This window comes from Sinohyriopsis cumingii, chromosome 14 (assembly GCF_028554795.1).
Source record: "Sinohyriopsis cumingii isolate HCF-2022 chromosome 14, ASM2855479v2, whole genome shotgun sequence".
In the NCBI taxonomy this organism is placed as follows: domain Eukaryota; kingdom Metazoa; phylum Mollusca; class Bivalvia; order Unionida; family Unionidae; genus Sinohyriopsis; species Sinohyriopsis cumingii.
This window is the reverse complement of record NC_142974.1, coordinates 11471702-11489138: the sequence shown is the minus strand read 5'-3', so window position 1 is coordinate 11489138 and position 17437 is coordinate 11471702. Positions and strand designations below refer to the sequence as shown.

At 35.9% G+C, this 17437-nt stretch overlaps 2 protein-coding genes across 7 annotated transcripts in view; both read left to right on the top strand.

The window, feature by feature from the left end:
• The window catches only part of LOC149783247 (uncharacterized), a 35071-nt gene extending 23534 nt beyond the window's left edge, over positions 1–11537 (top strand). For 3 of the 5 annotated variants that reach the window (XM_089931451.1, XM_089931452.1, XM_089931450.1), the window contains 4 exons: positions 706–856; positions 2970–3140; positions 3464–3634; positions 6867–11537. In XM_089931451.1, coding sequence (XP_089787577.1) covers positions 706–856; positions 2970–3140; positions 3464–3634; positions 6867–7360 — 987 coding nt within the window. In that variant the 3' untranslated portion in view covers positions 7361–11537. The other 2 variants (XM_089931453.1, XM_089931454.1) reach the window with 2 other exon arrangements.
• A 4025-nt stretch (positions 11538–15562) lies between these two features.
• The window catches only part of LOC149783246 (uncharacterized), a 40299-nt gene continuing 38424 nt past the window's right edge, over positions 15563–17437 (top strand). For both annotated transcript variants that reach the window (XM_089931460.1, XM_089931461.1), the window contains exon 1: positions 15563–16985. In XM_089931460.1, coding sequence (XP_089787586.1) covers positions 16929–16985 — 57 coding nt within the window. In that variant the 5' untranslated portion in view covers positions 15563–16928. The remainder of the gene's footprint in view (positions 16986–17437) is intronic.

The following is a 17437-nucleotide window of genomic DNA, read 5'->3' as shown; positions in this document are numbered from 1 at the left end:
TACTTTATTATACATGTGGATCACGTTTGGAATGTATGTTATATGTTGAAGATGATGATGGATTAAGATAATTAGCATGGAACGGGGATACGGAAGAATTACGAACAATGTTACTTTGTGTTAATTTATAGACAGCAAGCGAGTATTCTGAACTGTCGTTTTTGTTTTTACTAAAAGAAAATGAGTGCCTGTGACTGCATATGCTGCTTCAGATGAATTCTAATTTTAAGGAATAATAAGGTAAACTAATAATAATTATTCATAACTACTGAAGACTAATATAACTTGCATACGGTAAGTATCGTTTTGTATCGACTCTCCGTTTCTTGTATCGATATGTGTTCCGTTACAGTAAAATTATTCATTAATCGATATATCGATGAATCGTTTCATCCCCTGGTCATTATACTATTGTCCACTATCACGAAATTGTCCAGCGTAGAATTAATCCAGACTCAATATTTCAAAGTTACAATTGCTATTTAAAGTAATTTAATATTCACTGAACTTTAGCACGAAAGGGAAAATGCCAGCAATAATCCCTAGATGTACGGATTCTAATTTAAACTGAGCAATGAAGATCAATTTGTATGAAAACCAGCACGAGTAAAACGTTCGTAATTAAACGTCTTGATTAGAGTAGCGTAGTTTTATGTGCATATTAAATTGAAATACAACAGTCTTGACAAACGGTATGTGTTTCAGATTATCAGGTTTCATACATGCTCCAAACAGAGGCGCATTAAGGCTGTTGCCATGAAAGAAGATGGTTCTGAAGGAGCTTTGTATTCTATACCTTTGGATCATCCTCATCCGTTGTTCATCTGTGATAAAAATAGGCTTGGAAAAGAAAAGGGTATGGCTCTGTTGCTTGATTTTCATAACTTTACTTTTTTCCGTTGATAGTTTACAAATGTTTAAAAATATACATTCACGTTATTTCTGGTACTAACATCACTATTATTTTGCTTTCGTAGATGTTGGCAGTTTGCAAAGCAGAATTTTTTTGAAAACGTCATATTTCAAGCGCTTTGAAGGTTATGATCTTTTTTGAACCATTCACATAGTACAATTTGCTTATACTCATAAACACTAGCTTGATAAGTTTCAGTTCCAACTTTGACTGTAAACAAAGATATGCAGATATCTGCAATATTTTGGAAACAAAAAGGGTGATATTTATTTATAATGCGTCATGACCTGTTTAACCTTATTTCAAGAATAACCTTCTTTCTGATCTGTTGAACTTAAATAATCCTTTATTATACAGCAAGAAACTAACGCAATTGTGACTTCATAACGTTCGTATGACTTGGTGCAAATTAATATTTGGCAGTTATATCTATACATTGATAACACAAGATCAGTTAAGCAGTATTTAAGAGCATAGCTAAAGCATACGAGCTAAATAGTTTGTTGATATTGCAAGAATAGATATCCGTGAACATTACCCATTTTACAACCGACCCGGAAGTACAAGCGTATTATATGATCAGATTCATCTGAGCCAAAAACATAAACCGAGACGCATGTTTCAACAGTCTGCGTTTTTTGCTTAAGGATACTGACTTGTTGTTGGAAAGATACTTGATATTTTGAACAGTCACTAAATACTTTTCCGGATTGTGCATACTCTGGTACATTTAAAAAGAAAACGGAAAGGAAGTGAGACGTAGAGATTATTATAATATAGTGTCTGCTTTATGCCTTGTATAAGACGTTTATCATTTTCCGATTTTGGGGTTAATATTTGACGCATGGGAATATAAATAGGTTATATGATAACACAGCGACTGAAATTAAATCCTGGATTTAGCTACCTGACGTCTGAATTTCCCTTCCATATAGCAAAACTTCATTTCATGAAACTCGAGATAGTGCAAGTACTCAGACTTGTATCAATATTGTCATTTTTGTAAGAATATAACTAAATTTTAGGCAATATGAATCTTACATCTTAGCACACATTCTATATTGTCGAACAAATTACTATGTACATCTGTTATAAATTAATGCAAATTTGACCCAATGAATACTGACAAGTTTTCAAGGTAGGTGTATCCTTCTGAAAATAAAATGGCTATAAGCATGCATCTACCGTTCCAATCACCATAGTGTGTTATTTTGTGCGATACTTTTCAACATCAATTTTATGTTATAATTTCGTTACAATTACTCCATATAAAACTGCATATTAAATGGAAATAAATATTTTTTCCGGAATCTGCCTGGTTGTCAGACATTGATTTGGTCTGTTCAGGTTGGAAGCATGAAGCTCTAGTTTGTGTGTAAGTATGGGGATGAACATTTCAATTGAAAGCTTCTTTTTAAGTCTTTTTGTTCGGATTTACCGTTGGGAACTAATATGGTGGTCAGTCAAGAACATGTCTATTCAAACTGTCTTAAAAAATATTCGGGAACCTAATTCTTTTGTTTTACTGCAAACAATCTCAATGCAAAATCCATATATTTATTGAAAACTAGATTATTCCACTGATTTAAAATATTGATTCTTTAGTATCACATAAATCAACCCAAACCGTCTGCACTTTTCTTTTGTTTGCCTCAAAGCGTATGATGATTTTTTAAAACTTCCGGCCTTGTATATATCTGACAACCAAGAGTTGTCCTTCTTTTCATTGTTGTGGATCTTGGTAATTCGATTTTTTCTTCTTCGGAGACGTAGATAATAATAATAATAATAATGATAATAATAACAACAATAATAATAAAAATAATAATAGCCACTGACGCCTTTGCAATGTCGACTTTTGCTCATGACTGAGACGTACGGAGATAAACCCATTAGACCACCAAAATAATGGCGCTCATTATTCACAGAACACAAATTTGATTTTGTGAACATTACATAAGGTCCTGTACATGGAGTTACTATTCTGTAACTGTTTCATCTCAGCGTAGTTGTCTGTTTTTCGCATTTATTACATTTCAACATTTACTTTTTTCAGTGTGGGAGCCACAACTATTAAAAGATATTGTAGAAAATCACAAGCTGCCGTTGGCTGTACACTTTGCCAGTCCCGAAACGTGCGAGGATGCGACGTCTGCTCGAATCTCCACTGTCACACTTACAGAAGGATTTAATGAAATCTTCCTCCTGGGGAATAATATTGACGATGGTATCAACAGAGAATTGCTATTCTGATGGAAGAAAAAAACCCAGTTTTTCATAAGTTTTCGGCAAATGTTTCAAAAGAAATATCTTTGTAATTATTAAATTGTTTATTACTCAACAATTTTTAGAAAGTTTACTGATGTAGTATTTATGTTTGAACACTGGTCAGTTGTTTACTAACACGTACTTTTATCTTGAAACTATCTTTAAAAAACTGAGAGTTTTTGTTTGTTCTGAAAGTTTCTTGTCCCTGCATCGAATCCTAAATTTGATTTTGAAAATATCGTATCTTAAACGTCATTCTCCTCCTTTCTTTCCAACATCTAGGTTGTCTAAACATGGGAATAACAGCTGTTTCAGTCAAGAGAACTGGAATGACAGTTGCTTTGTTAACAGGGATACAGGGTCGGACGGTTGAAGAGTGGAGCCAGTATTGTACGGAACTTAATGAAGCCGTTACTTCATCTATCAGTTTTAGTTACCGATATGGCCCTGCCGGTATGTTATTCTTATTTAACTTTGCAACTAATTAAAATAATCTCAGTTTTATTTAAGATACATGAAATGTATGTAAATCAAATATTTTTATCCGATACAATTTCACTGGTCGAAATTATTATCACATGTGTATATTTATGTTCAACGTCATTTATTACAGATATAAATATCCGATACAGTCTGTAGCAAACGACACTATTATGTGCGTATAAATTACTAATAAATGTTTTTTGAAAACGTTGATACTTTTTGTTAGGAATCCTAACGCCAGCAAACCTTGGATATAGGTTTGAAAACATCAAAGGAAATCAGAATGAGACCTTATTAAAAATAAATACGTGGATACACAAGGTAAGGCGCTTCCATACAGACTTACTAGTTTATCTCCACAGAATTTTCCAATGACAGCAGCAACTTCAAAGGCCATACAGCAAGTGGTACAAGATAACACCATTATCACACACACCTTTAGCTCACATATATTACTACCTGTAGGTTGCTTGATCCATCCGACCCTGTTGTAATGTTAATCCCCCATATTGCTCAAAGAAGACGTATTAATGCAAGCCAAAGGTTTCTTCACAAAAAATAAATCATTTTCGATTGAAATCAAATATTCATAAATTAAACATTAGCAGCAGTAATACCAAATGGATGAAGGAGAAAAGGCAATCGGAAGATAGTTTTTGGAAATAGTTATCAAGTAAGGAATCTATTTCACATCAATCTAGTGATATGGCGTCTTCGACCAGAATGTAATCTGCATTGGGAGAGAATGGAAAATTTGAAGCTAATCAGTGCTTGTTTGCTCGTTCCAATATATAATATGAACAAAACGAATGGCGTTAGAAAAACAAATACGCTCTTGAAGTAGGAAAATATATTTATGTGTTCGTTCGTGACTTTGCCTCTTTATAAAATAAACGGTTTCCGCATCCCCAATTAAATCTTGTTCGACACTTACAACAGTAATTACCTTAGCATCTACAAGATGTTAATTACGTAAAATCAGAGTATTAAACTGTTTCATAGAAGTCAGATATATAACTAAAGAACTTTATTTGCATTTAGGGTATTGGCCATCATCAAGTGTATACATATATAATTGTTATAAACATTGATGGTGACACGTGTAATAAATAATGAAATACAAACCGATCGAATTTATAAACATTCATTAAATACTAAAATTATATACTTATGTGTATATACCCACATCCCCGAGCACTCTAGGGAGTGGACACAAAAACTGTCATCACTACATAAGCAGTATTGAACGTGCTTTACTTAATTGTAGAATAAGCCCTTTGTACATGAATTATGACACAGTGTGATGAATGTATTACACAGTTTGAAAGGAGAAAGTAAATTTAAGTAGTAGTCATCATAATATTACGTTCAAATTAGTGATTTATGTTATATAATTTTCTAAAGTGTGAACCTCAATAGCTTTTTTTGAATTTGGTAATTTAACAAATTTCAACGTGCGCGCGTTTTTGGGTGTGTGTGTTTGATTTGAATTTTTAACGTAGCTTTAACATTTTTTCAGTCATATCGGTAGGATGTGTGCAGTGTGACAGTTTATAGTGGTGTCTGGCACTGGGAGATCATGCCGCAGACATGATGTCCAACACAGGCTGACCACTCTTAACACTAACCTCTTAATACTGAGCCCCAAGCAAGGCAGCTGTTAGTACCACTTTTGGAAGTCCTTGGTATGACTCGACCGGGGATCGAACCCACGACCTCCCCCATCCGAGGCGGACGCTCTAACCACTAGGCCACCGGAGCGGTAAATTTCAGCATAGTCGGACCTATTAAAAGATAAGAACTTATATACTTCTCTATAATCGGCAAATAATAAGACAAAGTGATACTCATCTTCCAGAACGTTGCAATTATTACAGGTTCTTTGATTTGGTGTGGTTGGGTGCTATGTGGTCTCCTCCTTTCCCTGATCTAAGCCTCGCTGTCATCTCCCCTATTCAATCATTTAACTATATGCCACTATCTATACATGTCATATTCCTCTGTCTCCACTCATCACAAGCACGTTTCCTTCAATCCTGACAATAATTCATTATTTTCGATTGCATAAGTTCTTCTCTTTTTTTTTTCTTCCAAAGTTCGTCTTTTGATACTTTCTGGTTTCCTTACGATGCGGCGTTTGTATCACCATTTTCTCTTACTGGTATGGGATTCTATTCGTTGTTTGGTTTGTTCTCCTTTCAGATACAGTTTTATTTGTCCTTCTCATTATTTGTTTGATTGGAGAAATCCAAAAGATACTTGTTCGTAAATTCTTGGAATTTTCTAATTATGGTTCTCCTAGCTTTCCACACTTTTGATCCGTACAATGAGAATGCTACACATCGGAACTGTTGTTACCTGATTGTCGGTGCTTAAAGCTTTGGCCACAGGATAGCACTCCACGCTCAATTATTAATGATTAGTATTGGAGAAACAAGTGGAATGCAAAACTAATTTTTCGAAACAAATGCTAACTCTTCTTATGGCATAGTACATTGTGAGGTTGTATTGAAGAAGGTGAATATATTATGAGGGTCATTTTGTTACGATTTCGAATGTAATAACATACCTACACATATCAATGAAAGGAGAATGCACGATTGTTTACTCTTTGATAGTGTGCATAAATCGATTAGGTTAAATATTTGTGACGAGATAGAAGCTTTGGCTATCAGGATATGTGGATATCGCGATAAGTGGATATCATGATAAGTGGATATCACGATAAGTGGATATCACGATAAGTGGATATCATGACGCATGGATCATGCCACATTGATAGATATAACAGCTTTAGAAAAAGTCATTATGGATATGTAGTTCTTGGTGACAATCAGTTTAATGTATTTTCGACTTTTGTTTAACCACTCTGTCAAACTCTGTTGTTGAGTGCACCATTGCATTATGCATAACACATGAGTGAATGAAATACCAACATTGTATTCTCCTTATGAGGGTATCTAAATAATTATATCCATCATTGGTAGTTGTAGGAGAGACAGAGAGTGGATTATTTTTAAAAAATTGGATACATTTATTTTAACAGTTTTCGTGTAAACTGTTGGGACGACGATTATATGTATGCGGCATAATGTATATATTATACGTATACAATAAATGTCTGGAGTGTTTGTCGAATTTGACTAGTCGTGAAATTTATTTAAGTTTGAGTTGTAATACCGATTATTGCCTTATTATACAGGTATAAGATCACATGACCTGACGTCGTCTAACACGACCAACAGCAAGCTACAGTCTCTACGAAGAATAAACCGACAGCTTAGCAAGATGTTTTCGCAACATCATTCCTTGTCATCTCCGAAAGTTGATAAAGAACGTCCACGTTCTCTCTCTCCAACAAACGGCGACAGATCGTGCGGTGAGACAAATGCAGGGTTTCAAGACGATTCACAGTCACCAGAGTGTTCAGCAAGAAATATATCCAATTACGAAATCGACGATAAACATGTTAATATTACGTACGAGGGAAAAACAATAACATCTGTGACCGATGTCTCAGATTTACTAAAGCGGTTAAAACTACAAGAACACCTGATAGTGTTCAAAGAACGGGGTATTGATGGGCATGCTCTCTTTAAACTAAGTGAACAAATTCTGGAAAAGGAATACAATTTTAAAAGGGTAGAATCTGTTAAGTTGATGTGTTTCATAAAAACTGGACACATACCAAAATAATAATTTTCACAATATGCAAATTCACATCTTTAATGCATTACAATCTCATCGTTAACAGATTGTCAGATGCTACTCCTACGTCTCTATCAGCTATAGAAAATTAATTTCGAAGGCGATCAGTAATTTTTTCTTAACTTTGAGAAAAGGTGAAAGACATTAAACATGAATATTGTACGTAAACTAACGCCTTGTCCGGGCAACCATATCGTTACACATCAAGGTATACATACTTACTATATATAGCAAAGTAAATAAGGAAATATACAGGTTTACGTCACCTTCATCCTCTTTACTGCCATGGAAGATGACACGATATTATATCAGTGTGTGTGTGTGTGTGTGTGTGTGTGTGTGAGAGAGAGAGAGAGAGGGAGAGAGAGAGCAGCAGAGAGGGTGAACTGACCACTTGCTTTAAAGTGTTCTTATGAAAATAAAACATCATGCGAAAAAAATTATAAGGTCAATAACGTCAAACCAAAGCCTATAACCAAAACCGAGAGTTTCTCTAATTGGGTTAGCTCATTTTGTTACTTCATCTTTGTCGTTCGTGTTTTTTCTAAATTTGTATGCATGTTTTTGTTTACCCGTTGGACAGCCATGTTTGGTTGCACCCTCCCTCCTGCTGTTTAGATACAGAATTTGAATTAAGAATTATTATAATGTCTCTTAATCCCGAACCTGAGTCAGGAAATGATTTTAAAAAATTATAGATGAAGCAAGAGAAAATCGTATAAATAAAATGATACGACGAGTACAGAATGATTCTGAATCAGAGTTAGATAGGCTAAACAACTTTTAAAGATACTGACGAGAAATCTAAAAATAATGAAAAACTAATGTCTTTTCTCAACCAAATATTTTATGAAGACCTATACGATATCGCGATCGAGGATCATGTAAATTTATCGTGATCAATTCATGTGGGGTAGATTGTGCTTTTGAAAAGAAGTTTTTGATTTTAATCATATCCATATCCCCACTACACCAAGTCTGATGAATATTTCGCAGAGTAGGTGTATCAATTCCATTAGACACAACTAAAATATTGCAGTTATCTCTGAACGCTTTAGGTATTTAGTATATCGCTGAGTAACATATATAACATCGGTGTTTTAATGACTGTCTCGAGAAAATATCCGAGCTGGATTTGATTGTTTGTTCAGCATTACATCATCGTATACTACGATATTATTAATAGATCCATCGAGGTCATCTACAGATCTGGCTTCGTCAATATAGGTGATAAAATCAATAATATCATTGCCGTCCTCGTCCAACAATTTTACATTGTCTTTAAAATCTATAAGCACATCGTAGCATCTACGGATGGTGCCACTAAATCTCATTTATCCCACTTGAGCAACCTCATTATCAAATTAAGTAGTAAGTGTGTTTTACCCTATCCGGATGGACCTATTATTATCATTCTCATGGAATTCGGTAATGCTGAAATATGCTTTGCTGGCTCTTGCTTTCGTGTCGCGGAGAAATCAATGGCATCCATGTTGTACAAATATAATAAATAATATGGATTTATATTGTGTTAGATGCCGAACATCCACCCCCACCAGCGGATTAACAACAATAATAAGAAAAAATAAAAGCGAGCACTTACAGGTAAATGTGTAAAATGTGGTACCATATATATATATATATATATATATATATATATATATATATATATATATATATATATATATATATATATCCCTTGACAAGTCAAGGAAAACAGGTGGTGATATCGCTGCTTCATTAGGAAACTTACCAGGACTCCATGGTCTAAGTATCCAGGAGAAAAACATCTTCCCGGATATAATTATTGTGGTCCTGAAACTTGACTCGACATCCGACTTGAAGAGCGAGATCAACCAAGACGTGGTGAGTGTCCAATAAATGTGAAGCAGATTTACTCGTTAAATTCCATTATAAAAATCTCTCAGAGAATCATTAGCGAATTGGTTGGCAAGATCTGCGATGAAAGGTAGACTAGTGCTACGGTAATTAATCAACCGATTAATATATTTTATAACGGAATCGATTTATTATAGCCCAAGGGGATATTGGAGGGGTAGAGAAGCGATTAGCAAACTCGCTGATGCAGCAAACATCAAACGCTATGTTGCTGCAAAATGGTTAGCACGACAGGCAATACGGCAAATTTACCTACCACCACCTAAACGAATTCAGCATGCACATTTTGATTTCAGCACTTCTAATGAAGTTCATCAAATATATATTTTATTTTTACCACACGATATTATTAAAATTGGTAGACGTCAATCAAATACATACAAATACGCGTTGACTGTCGTTGGCATTGCATGTAGGTATAAAGAAGCAAAAACACTATCCACTAAAGCAGCAACTGAAGTTGTATTTGCGTTTGAACGAATTATATCAACGAGGATTCGGACCACTAGGTGGTCTACGATGGCCACGGTTACTACAGGTTGATCCTGGCAAGGAATTTCGTGGTGCAATATCAAATCTGATGAAGAAACATAACGTTAAAACCAGGCAAGGACATACCGCAACTCACCGTGATCAGGCAATTGTTGAACGATTTAATCGAACACTTGTTAAGCGGTTATTTCGATATCAATATGCGAAATAAATAATTCAGAAAGATATGAGATCTCGTGAATGGGTTGCAAGACGACCAAGTGTGATAGCCGTATTAAATAATGAAATTACTTGTGCAATTTGTATGAAACATCAATGTAATTACAAAAAACCCACATACCAATACAACGACATGACTTTTCAAAACAACCAGTACTATTTCACATATGCAAGAGCAAAAAAGAAATGAACCTGTAAATTCCAAACCTGTGAAACAACATCCATACATATGGACCCTCTTGAACAGGAATATTTGAAAAACGAAATTCAATATTTGCTGGAGAATGATTTTATAAATCTCAGTAAAAGTGACTGGAGTTCACCATGCATACTTGTTCCAAAACCAGATAACAAGTTCCGTACGTGTACTGATTATAGGAAGGTGAATAGTGTGACAAAAACAGATTCATTCCCATTACCAAGAATAGATGACTGTATTGATAAGATCGGGAATGCCAAGTATGTCACGAAATTTGACCATCTGAAAGGATTTTGGCACATTCCACTATCGGAAAGAGCAAGGGAAATTTCGACATTCGTGACTCCAGATGGACTTTACCAATATAAAGTAATGCCGTTCGGGATGAAAGGGTCGCCAAGTACATTTCAGCATCTCGTGAATATGATTACCTCTGGTCTAGACAATTGTGATGCTTACATCAATGATGTCATCATCTACAACGACACCTGGAAAGAACATTTAGCAACAATTCGGATTTTTGTTTTGACAGACTCACAGATGCATGTTTAACATTTAATTTATCTAAAAATGAGTTCTGCCGTGCTAGTGTAACATTTCTAGGACGCATCGTGGGACATGGACAAGTTAAACCTATAGATGCTAAGGTCAAGGACATCTCTGAATTTCCCGTGCCTGTTAATAATAAGCATTTGATGCGATTTTTAGGTATGGCCGGATACTATCGACAATTTGTTCCAATTTTTCTATAGTTGCTGAACCGCTGGCAAATTTAGTGAGTAAGAAAAACAAGTTCCTACGGGCTGTAAAATGTCAGGAGGCTTTTGACAAGTTAACAGCCATACTTAAAAGCGCGTCAGTTCTTACAGCTCCAAATTTCAGCGAAGCATTTAAATTGTCCGTTGATGCGAGTGGTGTTGGGGTTGGGGCAGTTTTGATTGAAGAAGATGAAAATGCCATTGATCATCCAGTGTGTTATTTTTCTAAAAAATTAAATAAGCATCAAAGAAATTATTCAACAATCGAGAAGGAATATTTGGATTTGATATTGACGTTACAACATTTTGAAATTTACCTTAGTTAGCTCCTTCTTCGATTATTGTTTAGTGACAACAACCCCCTTACTTTCTTCGGCAAGATGAAAAACAAAATCAAAGATTACTAAGGTAGAGTTTGTTGTTACACGATTATGATATTGACATCAGGCACATCAAGGGAAAAGATAATTTAATAGAAGACGCACTTTCCCGTGTATAACAATGTATTATTTCATGTACACTGTGTGTTATTTATATGAGTTCTTTTTAACCTCATGTATAATTCGTCTGTTGTAAAAATAAAGCTTTATTATATAAATCTTTCTTTTTCGTTATGGGGGTGTTATGTATATTTGATTTAATATATATCTGATTTAACTGTTTGTAAGTTTTTAAAATCTTTTAGTTTTTAATTTCATTATATGTCAAAATAATGTAGTTCATTTTACTAAGAACTCGATGCTTTCTCCAGAAAATAATTTGAATTGACTGTTCATTTTAGTATATGCACAAGGCTGACCTCGTTCCTGACCTTAATTCAAAATTAGTAACAGTGACGTCAACAATTTTTTAAAAATTTATTTTCATTGTGGGAATAATACGGTTGAGATCGATGCTGTGCTGGATAAATGACTCTCGACTTATGAATAGATTTTAGTGCAGTAAACAACCTTTTTTTATTTTATTCTTTGAGTAAAATGATTTGTTCTTGTCCGGGCCATGCTGTGAGTGCGTGATGCAAACACAGTCACGTGACCCTCTTTTTCGCAATTAGGCATTTCCAAAATTGTGCATCACTTATTTGTTACTTGTGATGCTTAGAGAGTTCGATCTCTGATTCGGGTTTCTAAACACTGGGGCGTAAAGGTGTTTCTTTTGTTGTGTCATTTGGGAATTCAATTTTAATATTTATTATAATTATTTGGATTTTAAAGGATTAATTCTTTTTACTCTTGAAATTTGTTTGAGTGCTCATTCATAATTCTTGAACAAAGACATTTCTTAAAATTTTTATTTGGATTTCCAAAACCGGAGTATTATTTCTTGTGTTTTTACAAGGAACTGTAGACAACAACATTGAACAGGATACAGCATACGTCATCGCCTTCCATCTTGGATTCTTCGTCGGGACTCGAGCTTGAAACCATTAGAACGTTTCAATATTAGTACTTCTGAAATTGTATACGTGGATTAATCTTGGATTATTTTTGGATTTGATTCTTAAAACCGTAAGTTCTTTTTTTTCTTCTTATTTTTACAGTACTTTTCCAGGAAATAGGTAATGTTTTAATTTTTTCAAAGCTTGTTGTTTTTACTCTTTCTTGTGTTACTGTTTATTCGAGCTTAAACACGTGACAAGATGCATATTCAAACAATTTTATTCAAATAGCTAACACATATTTGTATAGAAGCGATATGAAATGAATATTGCTATCAGTTGCTAATACATATTTGGGGACCCCGAGTAGCCAAGTGGTCAAAAACGCTCCCCGTTTCGGATCACTGCCATTTCATGTATTAATAACATCAGTTAGTGAAGGCAATACAGGATCTAAGCACTCAAGCAGCAGTGATGTTGGAATTGGATCAAGTTCATAAGACTTTGGTGCACTCTTCATCAGGATTGTACGTACGAAATCCATAGAGACAGGTTTAAATGCTGCTGATGGTTGCCGCTCAAATTATGTATCACAACTGTATGGTGACGACGAGTGAATTGAAATTGTGATGTCAAGCTTATCTCTAATGGTTTGTACTTTGTCACGGAAGAAATTTGCAAACATGTCCGGAAGGTCGACTGGAGAGAAGGTAGTTGGATCTGGTGTTGATTTGTTCCTTGACATTAGCTTGTTAGTAACATGGTATAGTTTCGTATAATTCGGTATAGGTTGGTATAATATGGTATAGCTTGGTATAATTTGGTATAGTTTGGTATAATTCGGTATAGTTTGGTATAATATGGTATAGTTTATTATAATTCGGTATAGTTGGGTATAATATGGTATAGTTTCGTATAATTTGGTATAGCTTGGTACAATCTGATACAATTTAGAATACATGTAGACTAGACTATTAATAATATGTTGTTTATTTTCTTTAAAAGGAGCCAGCGTAAATTTTGACACTAATTTTGGGGTGTTTGTTTTTGATGAGGAGTTATATATACCTTTACCGAATAACAAAATTATACTCCTGCTGTCCGTGCTGGTATAGAAAATGCTAAGTGGTATAATCATATTTAACATGCTGCTGTACATCGTTATTACTCGGCATTAAAACCGAAAACAAATAACAGAAGGGAGTACATTAAAGATGTGGTGGCGTTGATGGCACATTCACTGATTGTAGATTATATTTTATACTGGATGGTTTATACAGTATCACATTCACTGAGTATAGATTACATTTTATACTGGATGGTTTATACAGTATCACATTCACTGAGTGTAGATTACATTTTATACTGGATGGTTTATACATTATCACAATTGTTAATTGTAGATTACATTTTATAATTTTACGGTTCATATAGGGGCCCCGAGTGGCCGAGTGGTCTAAAGCGCTCTCCGTTACGGATCACTGCCATCTCACCTCTGTCTGCGTGAGTTCGAGTCCAGGATTCGGAAAATGTGGATATGTGAGAAAGCCTGCCAGTAGTTTCTCGTCGGTCGGTGGTTCTTCCCGGGGTTTACCCGGGTTCTTCCTCCACCATTAATACTGGCCGCCATGCATAGCCTATCGTGTGCTGAAAATGGCGTTAAACCCCACAACAACAACAACAACGGTTCATATAGTATCACATTGCTATAACCTAGAAATCAATTCAACGATCCGGTGACCCAGTAGTAAGAGCAGGGGTTTCAAACTCAAACCACCTTGAGGACTGCATGAGGGTATTTCAGATGGCCCAAGGGCCGCACCACCTTTGTTATCTCTCATGACACCTTGTGACGCCAATCATTTTGCGGGCCAAGGATACGGCTTGGCCGGCCGAATGCGGCATGCGTGCCGCGTGTTTGAGACCCCCGGATTGGAGCGTCCACGTCAGGAAAGGAGCTTGAGGGGTCGAACCCTGACCGAGTCACAAATAGTACTAAATGCTGCCTCACTAGACCCTTAGCATTAAGAGGTTAGTGTTAGGACTGGTCCACATGGTGTCAGGATAATGTGAATGGGTGAGACATAATGCTACATGTCTGCAGCATGATGCCCTAGTGCTAGACATCACTTTAAACGGGCAATATGCAGACATGACTGAAAAATTGGTAAATCTACTTTAAAAATTTAGATCTCTCTCTCTTACACACACACACACACACACACACACACACACACACACACAGCATTTGTATATATCTTATGTGTTCATATTATTCATCCATTTAATCAAATCGTTTGGTTTCGGTATTTCTACCAATATTAGGATCATTATGAGAGGCAGATGCAATACGAGCAAAAAAACTATCTACAGTCTTAGAATTGCATTCGAAGTCTTTTAATGTTTCAAAATAAGTAATTAAATTCTACAAAAATCTCAGGACATCCTCAAGATTTATTAAGAGAAAGAAATTATATTTTCAGAAAAATTCCAGAGACTGATTTTATTTTAATCCAGTGATCGCTTTATCATCCTTGATGCCCTATCATCTCCTCTACCGACCCCCCTCCATTTGCGGGCTTTGGGATGTCGAATAGGTCTGATGCGTTCTCCTCCTCTTTCGCGTCGTAAGAGGCGATACACGAGCCATGATCTACAATGACCCAGTGATCAGCGTGCTGATCTGTCAGCCGAAAATGTGCGGATCAGTACTCATTACGTATCCTATCACATGTATGTATCACATATCTTTAATGTACTCATTACGTTTCCTATCCCATGTATGTATCACATATCTTTTATGTACTCATTACGTGTCCTATCCGATGTCTGTATCACATATCTTTTATGTACTCATTACGTGTCTTATCTGGGGACCCCGAGTGGCCGAGTGGTCTAAAGGGCTTTCCGTTACGGATCACTGCCATCTCACCTCTGTCTGTGTGGGTTCGAGTCTCAGATTCGGCCAATGTGGGTATGTGAGAAAGCCTGCCAGTAGCTTGTCGTGGGTCGGTGGTTCTTTCCGGGGGTTTTCTCGGGCTCTTCCTCCACCATTAATACTGGCCGCCATATATAGCCTATCGTGTGCTGAAAAATGGCGTTTACTACAGCAACAACAACGTGTCACATGTATATATCACATATCTTTTATGGGGCCCCGAGTGGCCGAGTGGTCTAAAGCGCTCTTCGTTACGGATCACTGCCATCTCACCTCTGTCTGCGTGGGTTCGAGTCTCGGATTCGGCTAATGTGAGTATGTGAGAAAGCTTGCCAGTAGCTTCTCGAGGGTCGGTGGTTCTTTCCGGGGATTTTCCGGGTTCTTCCTCCACCAATAATACTGGCCTCCATGTATAGCTATCGTGTGCTGAAAAATGGCGTTAAACCCTACAACAGCAGCAACAACAACAACATATCTTTTATGTACTCATTACGTGTCCTATCACGTGTCTGTATCACATATCTTTTATGTACTCATTACGTATCCTATCACATGTCTGTATCACACATCTTTCATGTAATTATTACGTGTCCTATCACATGTATGTATCACATGCCTTTGAACAAAACGTGTTTTAATTTCTCAGTAGGCTGATATGTGTAATTTGCATAATCCACGCAAGGTAAACAAGGAAGTGGAACCTGCAAAAATCGCAAGTTTATCGAAATGTTCTATTTACGGAAAAGAGTTTATAACATCGTAAATATCCAAAACTACATTCCCCATACGGTAATGAAAATTTTCGAAGTCAAGGGCATTAGAGAGATGCATTCTAACCTGTTGATTAATATACATCTTGTCAATGAACTTATAAATTATTGACGAAAATGTTGCAAACATTTAGAATGCATTGCACTTCATGCTCAAGATCAATTTAGAACCGAGAAGGTTGAAAATAATACAAGACAGGCTATGATAACGTCTGCTTTGGGGTAAACAACAAAGCATTTGTCCTTGCAACATATGGATGGATGTTAAAAAATCTCCAACTGCGTATTTCTAGAATGGATGTAAACTTATTTATCGGACAGTACAATGCAAATTCCCATTCGACAGTGTACTTTATATATGGGAACCCCACGTAGCCGAGTAGTAAGGCTCTCCCTTTTTAGCGATCATCGCCATCTCACTTCGGTCCGCATGAATTCGAGTCTCGTTCTCGGTAAAGGTGAGTGTATGAGAAAGCTTGCCAGTAGCTTCCCATGGGTCAGTGGTTCTTACCAGGGTTTCCCGGATTCTTCCTCCACCAATTATACTGGCCGCCAATGTATAGCCTATCTTGCGCTGAAATTGAAACAAAAAAAACCAACAACAAAACAACAACTTTATATGTGCAGGATATAAGTATTTCAGCTACTCCTAGATATGTGATGGTTTAGTTTAGTACTTTGCAATAGATGTACATTATAGGATCAGTACGGTAAGAAAACTACTAAATTAACAAGTGACACACACCAGATTAATACTGCATTTGTAACTAATTGAGGGGTTTGTCAGCCATTTAATCTGCAGGCTATCTAACTGTTCTAATTATGTAATTTAAAATTTGCAACACACGCTACGACATCCCATAACTGAATCAGCGGTTCAGGATAGAATTACCAAAGCTGGTTATGGTGACAGATGGGTTTTTGAGTGCAATGGACGACGCTACTTTTGATGTCGGACAGGTAACATATATAACGTATAAACAATTGTTGGGTAAAATAGTACACATATATTATTTGGCCACAAAACGATGTCTAGGTAAATTATATTATGTATCAATCTATAGAAAAGATGTAGATATATGTAGACTGAACAAGGATGAAGTGCATGGAATACTATTTAATTTACGTGTACATATTGCTATTCCTATACATACACACGAATTATTCGACCATGTCGCTAATTCAGTATCTAATAATAGCTGTCATACCTTACCTCAAGGATAAACAAATTCCTACTAGTTACTTCGTCTTTTCATTGGTGCACAACATATACCAGTAATATAAAAACATGACCTATCGAATAATATAGAGACAAGGCACCTCGACGAGTTCACAAGAACAAAATGCCCCTCCTCCTCCCAGCTAACTTAAACACAGTTTCCTGGAATGATTTTGTCTGAGCCAACTGTAGT